Here is a 25,365-nt window from a genome sequence, read left to right as displayed (position 1 = left end):
TTTGTAAACTGAAATATGCATATTCGTACTTATTGGCTTTTGAATCTTGTAAGGTCTAAATTCTTTCAGTTCAGAATTCAAATATCGATATCTATCACGTCGCTTGCTACTTGAGTTTTGAAAAAGACAAATAAAATCAAATATTTATGATTGAATTCGGTTTTATTATTATCATCTATTAAGATCAATACACTTTTGCATGCGTTTGAACCAATTGTTGAAGCATTTTTTCCATTGAGGTATTTCCGAAATATATGATTGAACGCTTTTTCAGGTGTATAAAAATGTTAACCTCACAATTTATTTATGATCTTCGGGAATAAAAAGGAATCATTAGGAGCAAAACAAGAACGACTGTGACGATATGTCCAGTTATTAAAAAAAACAGGCGACCATTTGCTTCGAAGTGGTTCGTGAGTCAACAGTTTTGTTGGATTTGGCTCGTCTTGAAAGATCCATACAGTCGATTGTTATTCACTTTCGGATTCATATGCATAGGTCGCCTATCGCGATCTTATAGACGTCTTTTGAAGCACCACACAAATGAATTTTTTCAGCATTTGTTTGCATCAATCGACACAAGCTTTTTTTAAGTGATTGTCAAATTATGCGGTATCTTTTTAACCTCCAAATGTTCGTACAATATTGAATATATGTCATCTGACTATATATGCTATATATGTTTCGGACAGAATCGATGTTTTTTGGTACAACAGCCGATTTTGGTCGACTTCACGAAATTCATCCTGTAGTGCGATCACGATTGAATTCGGATAACCAATGCTCGGGATAGTGTTTCATCACCAAAAGTCGAAGCGAGCACACTGCTTTTGGTTTAATCCACGTCGAAAAATGTGGAAAACCATCGCACGTAAATGTTCACGATATAATTTCATTTTTTGACCAAAATGAATGTTTCAAGTATCTGTAAACAACTCAAATAGTACTCGTATGACAACATAGTTCTGGGTACGTTTACCAATAAAAATGTCAAACTTCATTATATTGAAAAATAAAAATGTTAATGGGAAATAATAAGTCTTGTTTCATTGTTAGACCGAAAACTTTTGGTAACAATGGTAACGTGGTAGTTTCAAAAAATCTAGCCTATGTTAGCATCGATGACGTAAACATTTCCTTTTCGGTTCATTCTAGCAATTTTTAATAGTTTTATTTTTGTAAATTCATTACTGAAATTTATATTATTGACTTTTCCCCATTGACGACAATTCCTTGTTATGTTAAAGAATTAGAAAGTTGCTTCTTTCAAAGTATTATATCAATAACGGTTCTTCTCGATTAGGAATTAATTGTGTCTTTGTAAATATATCACTGTTCATTTCACTATAATAATCTGCCGACAATGATCTCGATGTTAATACTAAATGTAAATTTTCAACAAATTCTCTGTTCAAAAACATTTCTATATTACACAGATTTTATACAATATAACAATCAACATTCTAGATATAATTTAAATGTAATATGGTTGGAAGTTGATATATCCCGAAAATTTCAACTTACGTTTGCTCTTAACTCATAGAAGAATTGATTGTAACAGTAAATAGGCCTTTAGTACAAACAATTTGCCAATGAATGTGCAATCATGAACAAATTCACATATAACCATAAAACCTCTAAACATCAAACTAAAAGTGTATCTGTATGTCAATTATAATGACAAGTTTGTTCTTTTCCTATTATTAGAAAAATGTCGTAAACTAAGTTACTTGTCAACAAACATTCAGTATTTAGACTCTTGACTAAATTTGTTGAGCCAACCTGTATTGTTATTAATGTTATTTAACAGTTCGTAAGAGATACGTATAAAACATGTAAACAAATTTAGTTACCTCACGTTTCATGTATATAAAACATTGCATGGTTTTAGCCAACCTAATCTGTAAACTTTTCTGATCATTATGTGTATTACTTAAGTAATGGTTGGTATTGTAAAAGAGTCTAAGCATATCGTTCGATACAAAATTTTCTTGGATCTATTTTATCAACTGCAAAAATGTCGATAGACATAAAAACATGCGTTTAAATCAATTAAAAATATGTTAGAACGCGCAAAACATTCTAATTGTGAATGTAAGTAATTCGCGAAATTGGCTAGTGGGAAATTAACCTATTTTTTGTCACATTCTTTTTAAAAATGCTCTGTTAAACTTTGTGCTGAATGGTTTTCTGATATTATCTAAATTTGATCTTGATTAAAACTTAACTCAAAACTTTTGTGATGGTACTAAACTCTATTAGTTATCAACTATCATAAGGATCAGGAATAAAATTATCATTAAATTATGTTATGAACACTTTTTTCTCAGTCTTATAGCTTAAGATATATTCGGAAAGAAATTGAACAAAAAAAATTTATTAAACGTATTCAAAATCTAGAATGAACAAAAGCTTGAACCTATTCTTCAATTTTGATTCCTACATACGTTACAAATAATCAGAGCACAATTTCTTTAAAATACATTATTAAGTGGTACCACCTTATTTTATACACATTTTTTGTATTAAAATTTTCTTATATTGTTCAACCGAAACCAAAAATTGTTAAGAAACTCATTTTGTGTAGGATTTTCTTAAAATATTTTACTCTGTTATATCAATAGTCTGCCGTCATATGGTGCATCCATCGGCCTAAATTCATCAATAAGTTTTGAATCTTTTTGCAGCTTAAATTTTTCCCATATTTTTAACTAAGAAAAAATAGAATCAGTCTTAAAACATTCGTTTTATGTTGGATTTCCTAATATATTTTACACAGTATCTTCGTTACCTTCATTCTCCTATGATACCATTGACTCCGATACCTTCATGGCTTAGCTATTTTAATAAAATCTCTTTGTAAAAGAGCTTTGATCAAGATACTCTTAACATAAAACTTTCTTTTTTGCTTTTATTACAGTAGCTATGAAGCGTTGGATGAGGAAGTTATAGTTACAACAATGAAATATTCCAAGAAATGTCACCGGCTCATTTGTTTTCTTTTGTATACAAATTTCAGTGTTTAAAAAATGACTAAAAAGAGGACAATTTCTAGAGTTGTTTTATCACAACTTCGCATTAAAACGGTCTACTTTATATATTTGAAAAAGAGATAATGCTCGTTCGAAATGTCACGGAATAATTCAACTTATTAATAATTCTCTTCCAAGACTCCACGGCATTTTATGATTGTGAAATAAAGCTTCCGTGTTTGTTGGATAAAAAATTTTATATTCCTATTAATACAAATTGATTCCAAACTTTCCTGTCAGAGATACATGGGATGGACTAAAAACAGATATTAAGAATACATATATGTATTCATGGTTCCGTACATAAATAAAATGTCTTTAGATTGGAAGCGTATGTAAATGGTATCCAAATACTTATTATAAATAGTTATGTATTTTTGAATATTGTATAAATATTGTTGTCAAAAATTCTAGTATACATCACGCTTTCACTTCAGGTTTTTAATATATAATATTAATTTTGAATGATTTTATTATTACTAGAGATAAATGTAAGAAAATATGAGGGCTGCTACTCAGTTTTGACATATGTCAACACTGATATCAATATGTCGAATCAGACATTGACATAATAAGTTTGACATTTTTATGTTGTCATACGAGTGTTATTTGAGTTGTTTACAGATACTTGAATCATTCATTGAGGTCAAAAAATGGAATTTAAATCGCTGGCTTTACGAATTCAATCGTGGTCGCACTTCCGCTACAGGATGAATTTCGTGAAGGTCGTTCAAAATCAGCTGTTATTCCAGAAAACATCTATGCTGTGATAAACTGATATTTTAAGATCATTAGCAATACTGTCAGATTGAGGCATACTTGCGCATTAGTTCCACTCGCAGTGAAATGCTGAAAAAATTCAATCGCGGTGCTTCTAAAGACGTCTATTAGATAGTAACAGGCGACGACTCATGGATCTATGCATATGAATCCGAAACTGAACAACAATTGTCGCCTGGTTTTTTGGAATAATACTATATGTCGTACCGTTCCATTAGAGCAACGTATAACGGTCAATTCTAAATGGAACACTAGCATTTTTTTCGCAAAAGTTATTGAATAATCCAGGAAACCAATCACCACAATGCGAGTCTTCACACATCAGTTCAGAAAGAAACGTTTTTGAACAGTCAAAACATCGAATTGATCTCAAAACTAAAGTAGCAACCCTCATATAACGTTTTAATTTGTAAACATACGAGGATTGTCTGAAGTTTACGACCTCAACTGTCATGTCAATACTTATCAATATACTTTAGGATATATATTTGCGCATGCGATAAAAGATTTTCAGTAAAATTCCATCATTTTGGACATTCCGTTTCTTTTTGATAATTTGACAAAATGGGTCGTTGTGAAATTCTTTTTAAAAATATATGGAGGTATCTTTTTTGTTTTTGAAAAATAATGCGACTGTGTCTGGAACGACCTACATTTCTGAGACACAAGCGAAAATAGATTGTAGTATGCTATCCGCGCGTTTGATGCCGCGGTCGCTCACTTTGGACGTAAAAAGTATTAAAATGAACATACCCTATTGGCGCTATTTAAGAAAAATGAGTCGAATTTTCGGCATCCATTGTAGATCCACCTGAAGCGAAAAAACTGTCATGACAGTGGATTACAAAGGGCGAACATGCTCCGATAAATGCAAAGAGGTTTTTTATCGGGCGGAAAAGTGATGGAAACCAAAATATATTTTTATGCATGTTATGGTTCACAAACTTTGATGGTAGTTCACCTATATCATATATATATTTTAAACAAGATTTTATCGAAAAAAAGGACCGAGAGCTAACGGGTTTTGTCATCATGGTCACTATTAATGCAACGGTACGAGTTTTCTTGTCTGTCTTCATCCTCCTCAGTCACCAGATTTAATACTATGCGACTTCTAGCTCTTCCCTAAATAAAAAAGGGCAAAGAGAAATATGTCTTGACACTATTCACGACATTGAGAAAACCGCAAGAGAAATGATGAAAATATTTCCGAAAAAAGCCAATACATCCCTAAATGCTTCTAATAATAGATTCAATTAGTAGATAATTTCAAATTTTCTGTTACCGCACTACTTTATTCATAATAAATTTCTTCTTTCTTAGACCCTTGTATGTGTTTTTGTTATAAACCTTCTTGATTCGAGGTCACTTCTTATTGAAAATTAGTTTTTAGAATAGGTAAAAAATTGATGTTTCAACGCTTTTCGGTACATATATGATATTGAAAATATCAGCGTAGTATATTTAAAAGTATTGATGTTTCGTTCACATTCTTATTTTGTATTACTCTTCTTACAATGAACTTGAAGTTTCTTTGTAATATAAAAACAAAAAGCATCGGCATGCAAAGGTAGATTCTGTACATTATCTTATACGTTTATGCAGAAACCCTAGGTCTCGGAGAACAAGACAAAGTTCTCGGCTTTTCAGAATGCTTTTGATGATGTTTAAAATTGTTGGAATGGAAAATTAAGCTGAGTAGCGTTTTAAAGCTTCCTTGTTTGTGTTTGACCTAATATGTGAATACACTAATAAAAAAGAAACAATTCTCTTTCATAAATATTATGTTCTAACTGACCTATAATATCAATTGAATCATATTCTAAATCGATTAGTTCTTTCAGTATTTGTATTAAAACTCGATATTTCCTTCAACTGCACTACTTTGTTTTCACGCGTTCAGTAATAAGGTATCACAACTATACTTCAAGACGTTGCTCATGATTGCTTGCTTGCTTGAATTGTCTATCCTAAACACTGAGTATCGGCCGGTTCGGTCATTATTTTCAATTTCTTCAAATATTTATCGACATTTAACGCTGCTAGCTGACAGTGTTAATAGGATGTACTGTTCGAAATATTGAACAACGGGATCTGTGGCTAACAAATCAAGAACTGTAAGTCAGCCGAATTATTATAAAATCTTAAAGATAAAGTAATTTCATCGTTTTAATTCTAAAGAATAAACAACATATTATGGAATAATACAACTACAAAAAGTTTTTCAGGAGCATTTTGTAACAAAGCAACTAAAAAGATATGCCTTAAGATCCTTAAGACTTACGGAGCAAGGTTATTTCTTTTTGTTCCGCTTTTTAATAACTATTTTATAGAGAAAAAAGAAGAGAAGAAAAAATTAGCGTAGACAAAACAACATAAATTCTGGTCCCCGAAATTCCATTTTTTCTACTACTGAAGCGAGATTTCATCACTTTCTCGAGTGGCTTCTGCTATACTGCACTTTTGAGCAAGTAATGGAAGGGGATTATCCACAGATTTTCTTGACAACAATTTCGATTAACGGGAAAACTGGGGCCATAGTTCCTTCATATTATTTTTAGTCCGACTTTACAGAAAAAATGAATTTTAAACTTCTAATCAAATACAGTAGCGAAGATTAAATTTAAATTTTTTGAAAAGTTAAAGAAAATGATAATATTTGAACCCCAGATTGACACAACAGCCTCGGTCATCGAGAATTGCTCTCAGTTTTCTCAGCTCACAGAATCATGTTTGTATGGGGAAAGTGGACAAAATTGAAAATTTGCTTTATACAACAGTTTTAATGAATAACTTTTTACTTACACACCACATCTGTGCTGATATTGTTATCATAAATAGTCTCTAAGAAGTTTATTGCTTCTTCGCCGGGGTCGTCTTCTTCGTTGGTATCTGGCAATATATATTTTTCTATCATTTCGTCTTAAACCCTATCTGCAAGTTCTTCAGATCAGAGCTAATAAGTAGAATATTTAATTTAGCCGGATGTTTCTTAAAAAATTAGAATAGTTCTGAGATGGGCCTTTAAAAACTCCTAAATGAGGCATATTTTATCACTACTTTCAATTATGAACGGCCTACAAACATAATCCCAAATGAGTTTTTTGGCGTATTTGAGAAAATTTTACTTACAGAATTTTACTTTTACAAAAACAGAAAAATATCACCTATCATTTACATAGTTGGAATTAGAATCATCATCATCCCTTGGTTGACTTCTGAGAAAGATACTTTCTCCACTTTTGTCCATTACCCGTGACAATGTGCGTTCTTTACGAATTTGGTTTGAGTATTTTGCGAAACTTCATATCTTTCCCTTTTGTACAATGTACATTTGTAATATGATATTCAGTGATTACTCATTGGATCTTATCTTTTTTTTATTTATTTTAAATACTTGCTGATTCCTATGAATATTACCGATTGCAGTATTCCATTGTAAATGAAAACAACAGTATGAGAAAATGTCTGTTGTAACAGAAAATGAACACCAACAAAGGTGTATATACGCAAACATACACTATAAAGCAATAAAGAAATTCCATGCTATTCAAATCAATTTTGTTCATTTATACAATTAATTTAAAGTGGGCTTTGATCCATTTGGATAAATTTGAGCGAAATGAACAGGTAAATTAATGAAACTTCAACAATGCTGTTATAACAAATTCTATACAAAGGGTATTTGGAAATATTCAACTAGAAATATTCATCGATTTGGAAGGATACAAAAACTGATAAGAGAACAGGATGGATTATAGCAAATTCTTATTTAAAAATTCAATATTAAAATATCGTATCCTCACATTCTCAGATCCCAAATCATGGTACGAAAGAATGCCCTTCAGAAAAATCAAGGAAAATTTCAGTCATTAAAAATCTCATCATAATATTACTGCGGTTTTGTGCAGGAGTTCCATCAGAAAAAATGTCCAAATCATTGAAATTTGCGGGGATTTTTGTTGAAAAGTAATTTAAAACAAAATACAAATTTCATTAGAGTCTTTATTGGACTGTCCCTCATAATAAGTATAAAAATGGTCTGCATTGTCTTTCAAATTATGGATTTTGAAAGCATATAACCTAGAGCTAACAGTAATAACATTTTTTCTAAGTTACAGGTGTGAATTTATTAAAAGAGTTTTTTATATCTCAATTTGCAAATGACATTTTTGACGTTGGTGTTGCTCTTTGACTAACCGATTAATTTAAAACAATGTCGAATATACTGAAGAAGAGCTATAACGAATACGCCAATTTCGAGGTAGATCTAATTCTATCTCGATAGATAGATATGATATGATATAAGGTTTAGGTAAAAGAGGTGGATTATTAAATATTTTTTTAAATTGTTTACCCATTTGGTATGGCAAAAAGACAAAAAAGCTGAATTACCTTGATGAAAATATTACCTAACATTTTGACTATTTAGTTATATTAATTAATAGACCATTCACCATATAGATATCAAAAACAATATTCGTTTGTAAATAGAAGTTGTTTTATTACAGGTAGCGTTTTGACAGCAAGCACCATTTCGTCGCCGTGGACGCCGGTTACCGGCCCGCAGGCCGATTCCAACGGCCCGGGTTCGGATACAAAGAATCTGGATGTTGGAGATCTTAGTGACGTAAGTGTTTAGAATTAAAAAATAATGATATAGTTTACGATTGCAATATAATTTCTTTTACCATATGAATTAGAAGTTAAATGCCTTTCTCGAAATATGCATTATGTTAAATTTCCTCTTTAATAGCAAAAGACACACTGATGTGATACGAGATTGGCTACTAAAGTTTTGAGATAAACCAATGAAAACAAATATTTATAATTGAATATGGATTTATTATTTTTCAAAATATTCAATATATTCAATATACTTTTGCGTGCATTTGAGCCAATTGTAAAATCATTTCTTCCATTCTGATTGTGGTTCTTTAAAACATGTGTTTTGAACGCCCCAACCTCAACCATCAGGTATAGGTAAATTTTGACCTCGCAATTTATTTTTGATCTGCCAATCAAGGACTTTACGGCGGATGACCCATTAATTAAATGTTTTGACTGGTCAATAAAGTTTTTGTTCGAACTGATGTGTGAGATCTCGCATTGTCGTGATGCAGAATGATTCGTCTTCTGAGATTGGTTTCCCTGATTCACTTCTGGTAAACAAATGCTGCTGTACCATTTAGAATTTATTGCTCTAATGGAACGGTGGCAACATGTCCAGTTATTAAGAAAAAACAGGCGCCCATTTGCTTCGAAGTGTTTCGTGCGCGAACAACTTTTGTTGGATTTGGCTCACCTTGAAAGAACCATGAGGTCGATTGTAGCTTAGTTTCGGGTTTCATCCATAATTCCTCACCTTTCACGATTTTAAAGATATCGATACACATCCAACACGAAAAAATATTGTTGACATCCCAATGATCATGCAAAATTGAATGTATGCGAGTGGAACTAATGCCCAAGTATGTCTCTACCTAACGTTATATCACATGACCATCTTGTAATATCAGATCACAACAGCCGTTTTTTCGAAATAAAACCACGGTGGCTCAAGATGGTACTTCAACAACAAAAGTCGAAGTTAGTTGATCGGCACACTGCTGTTGGTTTAATCCACGTCGAAAGTCATAGAAAATCATTGTACGAATATGTTTACAATTTCATTCATTTTTTTACAAAGATAAAAATGGATGTTTCAAGTATCTGTAAAAAACTCAAATATTACTCGTGTGACAACATGTTCTGAGTAAATTCACCTTTAAAAATGTCAAATTTTATGAAAGCAGTGTCAGATTTGACGTACTCACATCTGTGTTGCCATATCTTAAAACTTAAGTAGCAACCCTCGAATAGCTGCATATTCCAAATACTTTGTAGTTGCGCCTTCTCGACTTCAACTATAAACTGCAATAACGGTTGTATAGTTAGTTTTCGAAATACATTATTGATTGATTAATAAGATTAAGTTGTCTATAAGAATGTGTAAATACAATTGTAGCTTGATTGAAGACTAATTAATTTCTAACATAATTTTAGTTTTGAAAAACTACGGGTTTGGGAATTTTCAAAAAAATTTGTTTTTCACCATAGAAAGGTGCTTTCCATGAGGCGAAGACGTGAAGAGATGAGTTATTTAGAATCAACGTTTAGATCTGCCATGGAGAAACAAAGTTGTATCCATAACAATACTAATCAGTTAGAATGAAGATTCAAACACAAGTTCATTGAACATAAACTATTTTTATTTACAATGTTAACGTTAGAGGCAAAGTTGATGTAATACAGTGCTACAACCGGGAAAGATCGATAAAAATATTTATTGTTTTGTTTAGTGAAAGGTATCCAAATATTGCAATAAACAAATGTACTGTTTGGCGTTTGGTTAAGATGTTTCTTACAATAGAAAGCATTCATTATATGAAGAGAGATACGAAAGCTTATGATAATACGGATGCAAATATTTACTACTTTAAATTCAATAGATACGAGTCTCATAAACATAAGTAAAACACATTTACAGAAAATGAATTCGTACAAAGTCAAAATTTGTCTCACTTTAGCAGATTACGAGCAAGGCGATTGCTGTTTGTTTTTTGGTTAGCTAGTTTTAGAAAACATAAATGTCGTCAGTTAATAATTTTTATGCTGAAAGTACCTCAATCCCAAACCTGTAGATATGGCCAAAACAATCGCGATTAAGTAATTAAACTAAAAGGCAGTATTTCAAACAAAGTGAATATTGGGTGTGCCGTGTCACAAGAGGCTAGGAATCATGGGTATTTAAGGAACATTAAATCAGCATACTTATTTATAAATTCTGCTAACTGATTACTGATTGGTTCAATTATCAGTTTGGTAAAATATGGTTTGGGAGAATGAGTGTGTCATGTTGTCTTGCTAGATTCACAGACCTTACAAGAATAGAATTTTTGTATCGGGAAGGTTGAAACAAATAGTTTATCAAGAAAATAATCAGACTAATAGTGAAGTATCAAAAAATCAGAATAACTCGCGCAGTTCGATTAATTACTAGAGAACAAATACAGGTGGAGTTTGGCCAATTCCGAAAACATATTGAAAAATGTGTAAATATAAGAGGGATTATTGTGGAGCCTTATATTTAATGTGCGATTCAAATTTTTATTTAATTATCACTAATTATTGTTCAATCTATATTGAGAAGTTAGTGCTAATTGGTCAGTCTCCTGCTATCGTTATTGACACCTTCATAGAATTTAACTCTGGTAACCGGGAGGTTGCGGCAAAACACAGTAGTTCGACGTGTAATAAGAGAAGTTCGTCGCATAGCCGAAAAAGGACATTTATGTGAAGCAATAAAGTACTATGCACAAACATTTCTACGGCCTTCACGTCACCTAACAGAATCACTTTTCTGTGCTGCATTTCCTGTTATTGCGGACAGTAAAATACTTGAATCAAAAAATTGTTTTCCAGGATGAAAAAGACATGGCAGCGGCAGATGCGGAAGGGGTGTGGAGTCCGGACATCGAACAAAGTTTTCAAGAAGCCCTCGCAATCTACCCTCCCTGCGGACGACGAAAAATCATATTATCAGATGAAGGAAAAATGTACGGTAAGTTACTTAAAACGCTTGCTCACTTCATCACTTTATACAATATAAAATAGAAATATTTATTAAGTGTCACTATTCTAAGGATTTTTTACATTAGATTCCATTGTTGTGTCTGTATGAAATCATCGAAACGTGTAAAATAACTATAAAATAATTAATGTCTATATTGTAGCATATGGTACAATTTTACCTAGTTGTTCTGACATATTTGGATACAATTAATGTGAATATTCCCCACTAGTTCATCAAAAAAACAGTTTTCCAATAATAATATTTGCTAAACGGATAATCAACATAATAAACACCAATGTGTCTTACTAATAGATACAAAATGCCAATTAATGATTCTAATTATCAACTGCCAGCTGACGCTAATAAATTTCTGATAGGATGAAATGTATGTACAAACTGTTATCAAATAACACAATGAATGCAATTTTTTGGAAATAATAAAACAAGTTCCTAAACATAATTCAATTAGACAACCCTTTCAAAAATTGTCAAAGCTATTTTTTATTGAATTTATAAATATTTTAAAAATTTATCCGGCTTTTTAATGTGTGTAATCTGCAACACCACTTGCTTACTCCTTTCTTGTCCCTATTATCTAGCACTACGTTCAGAAAAAGATGCGCGCTTACTACTTCCTACTGTAGAAAAGTCACAGTTCTACAATTGTGAGCACACGCGCCGAAAACTGTATGAGTGTTTTATTCTTAAAACGTAAAGATATGGATGTATGAATTTACTGTCAAGCAATTTTTTAAAGTTAAATTATATGATTCTTTGATTATAGTTTATTTTCATCAATTAATAGTAGAATGATTTAATAGACAATTAAAATATTTTTTCAAGTTATACCTTGAGTAGATCGGGTATGAACTTATATTTTCCTAATTAACCTGCTTTTAACTTCCAAACAGCTTAAGGTAGAAGAGTGCTATTTTTTAAGTGTTTCATTTTTCCACAAGGTATGAATAACATTGTGTCATACTAGTTATATAGATATAAGGGCTTTAACATTGATTTTTAAATAACCGTTCGTTTCTTAAATAATTTTAATATAATAACTTATCAGTATAAGTTACGCTACTTCTTACAAATCTAAATCAGAATCAGATGATCTGTTGCAACCAGTATTTACAATGATTATTTTAGCAGTAATATTGTTCAACTTCTCTATTTTCTCTTTTTCTTTAATCCTACAATTAACTGCCTTTTCTCAGTTTTCTGGCTTCACATTATTCAGAACCTACAAAAACAACTCTTTAGAATAATAAAATATATTTCTTCTTTGGTTTTTAATTTCATTTTTTCAATTGAAAAATATATCTGAAATAATTTCGAAATTCAATATTTCGAAAATGTATTCTGTCGTTCTTCAAAGGAGAAAACAACTACTTTCCTGGCTAATGCTCCATAAATATTGAATTACATCTTCTCTGAAGAGCGTGGAGTCAATCGACCTATTTGTCGATATCAACATCCCCAATGGCTCGCAATTGCAAGGAGAGGTTTGTATCACTGACTAGTTTCGACTTTACTACGTCTCATCAGAGTGGTATCCCAAATTATCGTTAGGACTTGAGATCCGAACTGAAGACAACGTCAAAGAGCGAAGCTATTTGGCTCTCATTGGAGTTTGTTTTGTTTGATAGACACCCCGGCGAAATTTAAAAATAATAAAAAAAAAATAAGAATAACTCAAATAACTTAATTAAATTATGTTTAGGAAACTATTTCATTAATTAAAATTTCAGTTTCATGTTGTTGCACGTCGGTGCAGAATGATCTTAGATCTGATATTAAGCTATTGAGGAACATGAATTTTGATGAACAACGCATGTTTTAGTTTTGTTGTAAGTTGAAACAAATTTCAAAGAAGCTTACTTAATATGATAATTTAGCTACTTTGAAGATTGTTTACACTGTTTACACTACCTCTACATCAACACCCACAACTACACTGTCTGCCGCGGGTTTCGATAACTGAGTTATCGTCTTCAGAGACTAAAGGTAAACAAAAATATATTTATTTGACTTTCCTGTTTTATACTAAATTTTCCAACAAATAATCATTCTCTCGCGAAAAATAATTCCAGCCGAAAACCTCTTTGGAGGGAATCTTTACAATTATTCCTCAACTATTAAATTATGGAGTGAGCTGTTTGGATTAGGTCCTTTGCCCTTATTGTATTGAAATTGCTAAATGTAAGAACAATTAAAATAAGGATAAATGGCCTATTCCTTACAGCGAATGATTAAACACATTACAATATCTGTTAATAATTTGGATTTGTCAGCTAATTACCTGAAAGTAATATGTCATCTATTGAAATTTCTGGTACCGTTTCCACTACACCAAGACTCAAGATTAGACTGTCAGTTTATCTTCAGCCTCTGCAGATGATAACTTGATTATCGAAACGAGCGTCAGACAGTGTAATTCTGAGTTTTGGTGAAGTGGTGGTATAAACAGTGTGTTGAATTGGTATGAGCTATTTAAAAGTGAAAATGATAAAGTGAAAGACGAGGAACGCTCTGGACGTTCTTCTATCTCAAAAATATTGCAAGCTTTTTGGTTAAAATAGCTTTTTCTTGAAGACACGCGATTGATTTGCAATTAATTGGACTTCTGCCTGTGTATTCACATCCTTTTTTCTTACCAGATTTAATACTATGCGATCTTTCGCTCTACCTAAAAATAAAAACTGTGCTTTACGAGTAAGGGATATTTTTTGACACCGACAATGATGAAACTTAGTTGAAGAAAGCAATTTTGAAAGGAACTTTCCAGAAATGCTTCCAATTATGGAACAAGTTTATCGCTAACCCAAGATGTTTCTTAAAGGAGATGGTTTCAAATTCCATATCACATCACTACTTTGTTTTTAATAAAAAAATTATTGATCACACTTGTTTAATATTTGAAAAATATTTATATGTATCTGTATTTGCTAAACAAATGCGATTATTATAACAGCTTACCAAAATTCTCTTCCAGTTTTATTTTTTAAATTGAATCCTTATCTTCTGAAATCAATTTATAAATGATCGTTTTTTGTTCAATACAACAAGCATTTGTTACATCATTATTATATCGTATTTTAATAAGAAAATTAAAAAAAGCTCCTAAATATATCAACAAAACTATGAAAAACAAGTTGCAGTTTACTGTTGTATTTAATAGACTCCAGATTGTTAAATTCAAAAGTTTCCGGTCATGACACAATTCGAAAACCAGAGACAGAGCAGAATGTGTAGAAACAATAGAAATAAATGGGAAAATAAAAGCTCGAGTTTAAGCATTTGTACAATTGGAAATGCAAGGCGCAAGGCTGTTGGAATATTGACCGTGCTTGTCCGGTGTCCAGTAAATATCCTGTCTCTATGTCCACTCTTCCCTGCTTGGTATTGCACTACGAACAAGAGGAGCGTGAAGAATAATCCAACGAAGTAAGAATATCGTAAGAAGGTTTTACATTAGCGCCATTTTTTATATAGAAAATATTACCCTTTTAATACGGGCCGAAATAATAGCTAATTGTGAAATAATTCATAAAGGTCAAATATAAAAATAAAATTAATAAAATATGTCCGCTAGGAATTTTCAATTGTAAATTTGATGGAATGGTGGTTTGGCAAGTAGCTATGTAATCATATCAGTCGATTTACAGGAGAAAGAAGAATAATCAATTTATCTTTGTTAGACTCTATATGAACTACCGCTACCAGTATACATGAAACAAAAAGAAAAAAAGACGAAAGTATGGGGATAGATATAAAGCACTGGAGACAATCTTCTTTTCATATTTCCATAGTAGTAGCTAACCTAAAAAGATATTTCATAATGTAGAACATTAAATAGTGAAACATCTTATAATAATTGATAGTAATAATCAAATAGTTCAAAAGTATTTCCTGCAATTTTGTTTTTAATTTATCACTAAAAACTGTCATAAATATCCAAGTGTTGTTCATCTAATCTGTCATACGTCCGTCAATGAATATTTTGAGTAATTGTTATTTCCTAACTAGAACATGGATTGATGATGGTTTTGCTTTACATCAGAAGGTGTGCTATTGTTATTGTGGATTTAGTGGTCCCGTGCAACGGCTGATGGCATCTTATAGGTATTCACTGGAATCAATTCATTACTCACAGTTGAACGAGTATATATGAATAGTCTTTTTTTTCTGTTAAAACACGTTTAAATATTTCATTTTTTGCTATTTTGTTTTTCACGGTTATTTAACGTTTGTTTTATTAATACACACAAATTGAAAATTTTGCATAAAAAACTTTTGAATTGAAAGAATATTTTTGAATAAACAGTATTTTATTAGCTTATAAGTATTAAGTATTTTAAATTTTCATATTCGTAGCAAAAGATTAGGTACGTGCCAGTCATACCTAGTTTTGAATTTTTCCGTTCATAGTGGGAAGGTGATATCCGATATTGATAATTTCCTAATAGTGTCTTTAGTTGAATAATTAAGTTCTGTGATTGAAACTAACAATACAAACAGCGAACAGATAAAAGAGAAAGACTTCCAGTTTTATCAATATTTTAACATTTTGTGCTTTGTTCTGATTATTGTGAACTTCATAAAAAGCTCATTTTACAAAATTTTCATAAAGGACTTTAAGAAAACACTTTTGAAAGCAATTAAAGATATTCTAGATTGTTGAAACGACATCTATACAAACATCCTAAAAAAAAATTAAAATCCACAATTGAAAACTAAAATTTTTAACGAAAATATTGGACAAAAGCAGTCGAAATGAGCTATGTGCAAGAAATATCACGACCTTCACTAGAATGTCACCAGCCCCAAAAAACTCTAGTTGAAACTATTAGAGATAACAAAAAAAAACTACCTAAAGTAGCCATACAATGCTCTGCTATATGAATCAGAGAATTTTGTTGATAGGTCAGATCGAATGGCCAAAAAATATACTTCTCATTGATGGTTCCTTCAAGTATTTGTCAATATTTTAGATTTAGCTATTATGAATGCAAAAAGAGTTCTTGAATTAACTGGTAAAATATCTTTTCAATGAATACAGATCTATAACTTCTTCAACTTTGTCATCATTAAAATTCATTTTAAACCAGACAAATTTTATCAAGATTTACAACAAAAAATTCATTTTCTTAGTGTATTTTAAATTGAAGTCTTGTTTTAAAATAATTTTTTTATATTTTTTTATAAAATAAGTTTGTTTAAGAAAAATTCTATTGGCTGTCGGAGCTATTCTGCTACCACATTATGAACGAAAACTTCACATAAATAGGCATTGTAAATTTATTAGATTACCAAACCAAACAATGTGAAAACTAATTATTTTCCCGCCTATCTTTATCTTTATTCAAATTATACATTTCCTGACCACATTGTAAGAAGCAAAGCCGTACTATTCCTTCCTAAAGAGAAAAAATACGTTTCCTCCCTAGGAAGATGACGTCAGGGCTAAAACAGATCAGGCACGTGTAGTTATCTGCTATAGAGCGGGAAAATGTATCAAACAAATGGTTGGAAAAAATACTATTTCTAGAATTTCAAAAAAATAGCAGTTAGTAAAACTACCTAATGCCATTAATAATACCGGACATAGTTAAGTGCCTTTTCTTCACTAAATTTTGTAATCATACTCCATTTGTCTAATTTTGTCTTAATTGAATCCTTCCGCGTTTTTACTTCTTTTCTTAGTGACAAGTGGACACGTTTGGGGATAACGGATTTCGCACGCCGTCGTTTCTGTCCCGAGCGTCGCAGCGAGAACCGTTTCGTCGTTTCGACGTAACTATTGCTCTCGCCCGCCGTCACCCTCCAACCCTATTTTCTCATACGAATGACGTGATCTAAATCGACAAACACACTCTAATAATACGCTGAATTCACATATTATATAGCACCCACATCGATTCCTTCTCTGGGATGCCTTTCGGAATTGTTTTAAGGGACGGTCAGTTGGAAACCAATAACCATTGTGTTGTTACCGTTGAAGGTATTTAAATTTTTCTATTTTCCCTCGAACTAAATTCTGGCTAAATATCTATTAGTTCTAAATATATATATATATATATATATATATATATATATATATATATATATATATATATATATTTCAGAATACAAAGGATTTATAAGGATACAGGATGTTTCCATGAAAAATTTGTCCTATAATCATATTTGTACTAGTATTTAACTGTGTTGTATTAGAACGTTTAAATGACTAAGCCCTTGCATTTCTGTTTCAGAAACATGAAAAAGAAATTTTTCTCCGTTCCATTATTCGTATAATCGAGTTATCATGGAATTCTAGAACTATTCTACTTACTTTTTTCATATTTTTGTGTGTATTTTATTTACTCTTCATCTAAATATACCATTGTTTACTTGTACTTTACAACTTTAATTGTTCAATTATTAACTTTTATGTTTGTATCCACAAACCTTTTTAGGTAAATAATATTATTTATGTTCGAATTGAACACCACTTTCATCAATGATTCCACGACTTAAAAACTTAAAAAAATTAATGAACTGACCCGTCTGCCTCTTCCTCTATCATGAAATATTAATTACGTAAATGTTTCTTCAAGTTAAATAAATCGCGCATGGCTAAATCAGGCAAATAGGGTGGTAGTTCTATGACTTTTACATTATTATTCTGATGGAAAATTAATCCACGTATATTGAATGACTCAAAAACAAAGGTACACATTTTGTAGTGTACCAGTTTGTTGTCACTATACAGTAATCTTTAAGGGTAATTGCTTTAATTGATCCTGCAATATCCTTATAAATAAAACTAATAGTCTTTACAGTCATTCGCTTTTTTGACATTGTTCATGTTATGGAATCTTCGCGAACCATAAATTATTCAATATTTCTAACGTTGCTGCGCAATTTTTATTCGCTCTGTTTTTTGGAAATCATTATGAATGTGTGGCACCGAACGAGTGTCTATTTTTTTCACGTGAAGATGATTGTACAGTTACTGAAAAGTGTACCATCACGTGACTCATCACCAAGCGATATTCGTTTTCCTGAAAATTCGCTATACTAGCTCGTGAAAGAAATTCATCTTCAAATGCGCGGTGCAAATATTCATGATCCTCTTATTGGCCATTTATCATTTTTCATTTTTCATTTTTTTTAATAATCAATTTAGTGTATTGAATCACAGAACACCTTAATCGAAAAAAGATTTTATGCTTTCTTGTGGGCACGGTTTATCAGTTCTTTGTTTTTTAACGTAGCTCGAAATTCTCTATACTCACTCAACAATTTTTCATGTGTTTATTAGAACTATCTGTAATCAATAAGAAATTTTGACAGATGATATCAGAAATATGGCTAAAACTAATAATATAAACACCGTATCGAAAATGTCTAAAAAATAACTTTCGTCTAATAGCCTAGAATTTTGCGTGATACTAATTTTCACCTTATTTTCTAAAATTCACTTAGTATTATATTATATGAACTTTTCGTAAATTGTGCTTAGTCGCTAGATTGATATGTAAAACTCCACAAACATCTTGGACAACCAAAGAGTTGTAAGGAAAAAATTCTTTAATTTTTAATAGTCAAATGCACTAAACATAATTGTAAAGCACGTTTCTCGTTTTTCTATTAAAATAGTTTAACTAATAACTAATTTTTTAGAAACAATTCTGGGTACTCCAATATTGGTATTTTAAAATAGGAAAAATATTATCGATCGTCACAACTACCATATATATTTGTTAATAGATTATCAAATTTACTAAGAATAAAATGCACCCTTACCAGAGTAACACACAGTTAAACTACATAGTTGTTGAATGTGTGGGAAGGTATTGTTGGTGAATATTAAGTAGAACTATATTGTTTTTAGGAACATTTAAATACCTAGATATGTTTAGATTTTATAGTGAACCAATTAACTGTTTTTTGGTAGAAGTCCCATTTCGTACACATCAAAGAACGTAGTTTTTGCACAATGGTGTACCTGCTGAGGCTTATCAATTAATTAATGGTGAACTGAATTAACTGTTCTGGAAGCTGGATCGAAATAAATGGTGCACTATAGTAGCACTCAAGATCACCAGATTTCAAGAAAATGGACCCATTTGTCTAAAGTCACATTAAAAATGAAGTGTCAAAATACCTCCTAAAACGAAGGATGACACGATGGGGAGAATATGGAATTCATTTTGGAATGTTTCTATAGAAATGCTTCGTAATTTGAATAACTCTTTCAATAGATGTCTTTGGAGGTCATTTCGAACACATATTGTGATAATCAAGACGTAACGTGAAGTGTAGTAAATAGTATAGTTTTTTGTTGTTTCATTTCTATAATCTACTTGTAATATACTCGTTTTATCTTTGTATTTGCAATTCAACCTCTACAGTACCAAATAGCAATAATAAAATGTCAGTTTTCGGCAAATAAATCGTAGCCAACTCACAATTAATTGTTAAATGATTCGATATAGGTACATAATCATTGTTTTGCACAGAAAAATCAAAATATCTCGTGAACTGATAATTTTGGGTATAGAGAATGCTCGATAAAAGAAGAAGTATGTTAGTAGTACTTTTCGATGAGTTCATGAAATACAGAGAAAATAATGTATCAATATTTTGATTCACCTTGTATCAGATTCATTGAATATTAGTGGAATAAACATATTTCCAGAATTTTCACTACTATTCCAATGCTTTGGCAGCAATAAATCTTCATTCTTGAATTTCTCTCACATTGTACAGGATGTATTTTATTGAAATGGGGTAGTCAATATGATTCCAAATATGCAGTGAAATATAGGGTGTTCCATTCAACAAAATGTAACTTTGATATGGCACGACATTCTGAAACACCCCGATTGAAAATAATTTGAAAATGCGAATACTAATGATGCATATAATCCCTCAAATTTTCAAATCCATATCTCAGAGGAGAAAGGAAGCACTAAATTTAATCACATTAATCGATCTTCCTGTATAATAGTTTTTGTAAAATTACTATTATAATCAAAAATTTATTTTGTTACACTATGTGAATGAATGTAACATATTCACATGTGTACCCAATGAGCTGTATAGGAATCGCAACATTTTATTGAACGTAAATATATTATCAACTTCATGTATCTATTATAGTTATAAAACACATACTGAATTCTCCATAAAAGACTATCGGAATCAATCTGCTTTGAAACTAGTTTCATAACATTTCTTATGTTTACAATAATCATACGACATTTAGAAGAAGTATCGTTGCATTTAATCCATACTATAGGAGGGTAATAACTAGATATCCAATCATTTTGATCAGATTAAGTTTAATATTGAAAGTAATTCATCTATTGTAATTGCCATGAGTTTGGTATTTAATGTAGAACGTAGTGACTTCTCGTAATTGTAGTTTGGTGAATCTTTTATCAGTCGGTCTTTATTGACATCAGGTACATATTTTGCGTAGATTTTTATATTTAAAGACATTGATGAGTCGTTTAGATTTTAACGACTAGCATTCTTTACGTTTAAAATAGTTAACAGAGCAATGGTATTTTTTTGACGTATTTAGATATGGGAAGGCTAAGTAATAAGAAGTAATGTCTCATGAAACGTTCATATTGGAAAAATGTATATTTCTATACTAGTAGGGGACCTGAAAGTAACGTCGTTTCTACACATGTTGATATTTGATTGTGTATTCCAAGTCGTATCAGAGATATTCACAGGTATTGTGACTTGTTGACTTCAGAATATACAACATTCAGTCGAAGATATCTGAAAATAATTTGCTTTTGTATAAAAAATCTAAATTTTGACATCGTTTTTATAACAATAATAAATCACGCAATAATCCATTCAACAGCATAATTCAATTTAGTCAGAAATTCTAAATTTACTTAGTACACAAACCACAAATTACCAACAAAAATAATTTTATACCTACCGTTAAATATCGGTAATCACATTTGTATGTTCCACTGTGCGGTACATTTTATAAGGTGAAATTTACAATTGCGACAATATAAAGAAGTCCAGACACAAACTGATTCAAAATTTGAAACAATCATTTAATTAAAGGAATTAAAATTTCTTCTGAGCATAACTAACACTACTATACAAATAAATTTGTATAATGCGAGAAAAGGTGTGGCTATTAAGTAAAGTGACTGATTCACAGTGGTTGGAATGGCCCAAAATCTATATTTGGAAAAATAAAATTTTTAAAATTTCAATCTATGTCTACTGTGTACTTATCTTTTAACTTCTAAGGAATTAGGAAGTTTTTTTTTAGTGATTATCGGTAAGGTGAAATGCGCCACTGGTAGTATTGGAAGAAGACTTTATTCTATCGATCTTGGTGAAAAGTGAATACTGGTAGTTTAAACTGATAGTATCTAGAAAACACTCTACCAAATCATTAGATACGTAATTAAGCTTAACATGAATTAAAACTAATCCTTTTTAAATACTTGTGAGTTTGGCCAGTGTGGATATAGGTCACGGGTTGAACAGAAGTAGGCTCGCAGCATTAGAACTAAACGCAAAACGTTAGACTTCCTGAAAAAGAGACAAGCCACAGCACGATAACTCCTTTTAGGAAGAGAAAGTTATTCGAAAGATCACCTGTGTGAAAAGGAGATAATATAACAGAAGTTCCAATGTAAGAAATTAAAATAAGACCGGAAGAACAGACACTAAAAATGAAAAGGGAATAAGAATGTCCAATGGGAACAAAACAAAAAATGAAATACTTCAGATTAGAACGGAACAAAAGAATAGAGAAAGGGAAAGAAATGAACAAATAAAAACAGAATACACAAAAAAGATGTTCAAATCGGAATAAAATAATTCTCACATTATGGCATCTAAAAAGATGGGCCCAAGTACCTGCTTGATACAAAGATAATATCAAAGTGGAGAAGGTAAACTTGGCGAGTATGAATTTATGGAAGTGGAAATGTTGAAGTATCTCAGCGTTATAAGTACTGAGATTGAAGAAAAAATGATTAATATAAATGTAGCCTTTCATGGTATCAAGAAATTATTGGAGTTGAGAAATTACAAAACGAATGAAGGTCAACATATATATAGCGATGATAATAATAATAATAAATATGTACTCAGCTGAAACAATGACATGAACAAGAAATGGTGAAGAAAAATTAGGATGTAGCGAAAGAAAGATAATCAGAATAATAATGGCCCAGTAAAAATTAGTGGAAGCGAATAGAGGATAAGAACGAACCAAGAAATAACTGACGAACTCAGCAGCGAAGGTATGGTAAAAAAAATCAAAGTTCAGCGGATTCAGTAGTGAGAGGCATGTTTGGTAGAAGAAGATGCGGCAGGTCTAGGACTAAATAGTTGGAAGATGACCTAAGCAGAGTAGGAGCTAGAAACTGGTAGGAAATAATCAAGAAGGTGTAGAGATGAATTATGGGGACTGATCCACCCTAACAAGAGGGTCTGGAGAGTATTTTCCGGCGCAAGCCTGTTAGGGGTGCTTAGCTGTTATAATCAATAAGATGTTATCTCAAATAATAAGATAATTTCTGATTTTGATAGTGACGGTTTTATTACAAGAAAAAAATTAGATTTGTACTGAACTAGGATGTTAGAGTGAATTTCAGAAGATGTCGAATACATAATTGCGTTTCGAAAAAATTCCCAATTCCATAAACCAAAAATTACACATGCGTTACATTTATATCCCATTTCAAAACACATTATTATTTATTTGTTTTATACTTCCAGTCGAAAAGTTTTCGAAAGAGGCTTAAGAATTGAGTATTTGGTCATTGTAAAGAGCACAAATTCGGAAGAATTAATAGAAAAGTAGCAAATGAGGATTTCATAGTCCATTCTGTTCTCAGCATCTCAACACAACCAAGAACTGGCTGTTCTTGGTTGTAGTACTTATTTCGAAGAAACTATTTCCTGTAAAGCAATTTTTGATTGTTGGAGATAAATTGCCCGAAAAATGTGACGTTATTGGATGAAATTACTACAGTTTAACCAATGGAATGTAACTGAAAGTGGTTTTGTTCAACTGAGTGTAATAAAAGGGATCTCATCATTTCAACACTTCAACTATATAGGGATGTAGAATATTTGTAAATATTGTGTAAAGATGTAGAATATTTCATTTCGAATTCATAAATTTTACTCATTACTAACTTGTATATTTACTCCTTCTTTATCCTTACTACGCTCCATGCTAACATTCCATTGATTGAAACACTGCTGGAAGTCTTCTTTTAACAGCACTTTCTCAATGCGTGACGCTTTCATTTAGATAGAATACGTACAGCGTGAGAAATGACAAATAAGGTTTGACACTGGTATGTTGAATTTGGTTAGAAGACGATACACAATCCGGAATTAACCGACGCAATATGGAGAACCCTTGACTTTCCTTTCCGCACATATTCTTTATCAACTCCAATATTTTAAGGAATCGGCCATATTGAAAAAAACCGAAAACATTTTTCTCTCATATACTTGTTCCAATAAATTATAAGTTTCAGTTGCCGTTTTTTTAAAATTTTGTTGCTTTACTGTTAGTCATTTTGTGTAGAACCCACACTATCGTTATTGAATGCCCATACCTCGCAAGTTTATCAATTTTTACGAAATTAGACGGTAAATGTAAAAGTACTTTGGATTACACGAATGGGTTTGCTCCTCGTTAGTAGATGCAGAGTATACTATGAAAATAAAATGAATATCTATCTGGAAAGATTAAGACATTTTGAAGACAATATAAATATGGTGGTTACAAAATTTTGTATATGTATTTAAAAATGTTAACGATATTGAAAATTCCGAATCATTTGAACTATTGGTCATAGCACAGAGACTTTAATCTATGCATTAGTCTAGCATACAAAAAAATCAGTTACAGTGTAAATAATTGCTGCTATAAAAATTCATTCTTCATATTTTTCATCATACCTTGAACATATCACGCCTAATGATGACAGGAATAAAAATAAAAATAATTGGTCGTTAAAAAACTTTTTTATTGTTTGTGTCATCAAATTTCTATCTTTTATTCTATTGAATTAGCTAATATATTCCAACGATTCTGCTATTTTTTTCTGTTATCTGACAGGAGCAATATTAAAATTAAGTAGTAGTGTTGATTGTTGTTGAGAACACTTCTATTTTAGCATAGCTGAATTCATATTAATTGATGGACTAGAAGAACTTGACAGAATGCTACCAAGATTTAATCGTCCGATTTAATAATCCTATAATTAGTACTGCAGGCAGTTTCGAATCATTTCAACACTTATGTATTAAAATGATTCTATATTCGAGTCGGGGTGGGCCCAATTGTTGGCCTCCAAGATCACCAAACTTAAATCCTATCGATATTTTTAAAAGGGGCTATATGAAATCCTTATTGTATGAAACAATCATAGAATCTGAACAAGAACTAATAGCTAGAATCCAAGCTGCGGCAGAAATCATTCAATCACATCCAGATTTATTCTCATGTTTTTGAAATACATTTTTGTTTGAAATTGAGATTATGAATAATGTTTATTTGTATTGAACTAATTACGCTTAATCTTTATTCGAAATTAAATGAATAATTAATTAATTTGTAAATTACTTACGCGCTTGCATACTTTTGTTTAGAGGCAAATTTCTACAACGTACAACACCGTTCATTTTAGCTCCATAAAAAGTTATTAGTTTTTTAACTAAAAATAATCGGGCGATTTAAAATAAAATTAAAAAAAGAATTTGCTCCAGTGACGTAAGAAATAGGGGGATAAAAGTGACAACTCACCATGACAGCGCGTCACTGGTTAAATTTTTCTAAAGTTTACTTATGTGAAAATATTACTCTATTAAGAAGCATATTGTTCACCAAATTTGAAAAAAATTTAAAGCATTCTTGATTTATAGCAAATTTTT

General features: G+C 31.1%; 1 protein-coding gene across 7 annotated transcripts in view; it reads left to right on the top strand.

Moving 5' to 3' along the window:
- The window catches only part of LOC130896648 (protein scalloped), a 191,404-nt gene that overhangs the window by 114,963 nt on the left and 51,076 nt on the right, over positions 1-25,365 (top strand). For all 7 annotated transcript variants that reach the window (XM_057804869.1, XM_057804868.1, XM_057804872.1 and 4 more), the window contains 2 exons: positions 8,324-8,442; positions 11,277-11,415. In XM_057804869.1, coding sequence (XP_057660852.1) covers positions 8,324-8,442; positions 11,277-11,415 — 258 coding nt within the window. The remainder of the gene's footprint in view (positions 1-8,323; positions 8,443-11,276; positions 11,416-25,365) is intronic.

The sequence above is a fragment of the Diorhabda carinulata genome, chromosome 7, assembly GCF_026250575.1.
Source record: "Diorhabda carinulata isolate Delta chromosome 7, icDioCari1.1, whole genome shotgun sequence".
NCBI lineage: Eukaryota > Metazoa > Arthropoda > Insecta > Coleoptera > Chrysomelidae > Diorhabda > Diorhabda carinulata.
The sequence above is the reverse complement of the archived record's forward strand: the minus strand, read 5'-3'. Positions and strand labels throughout refer to the sequence as shown.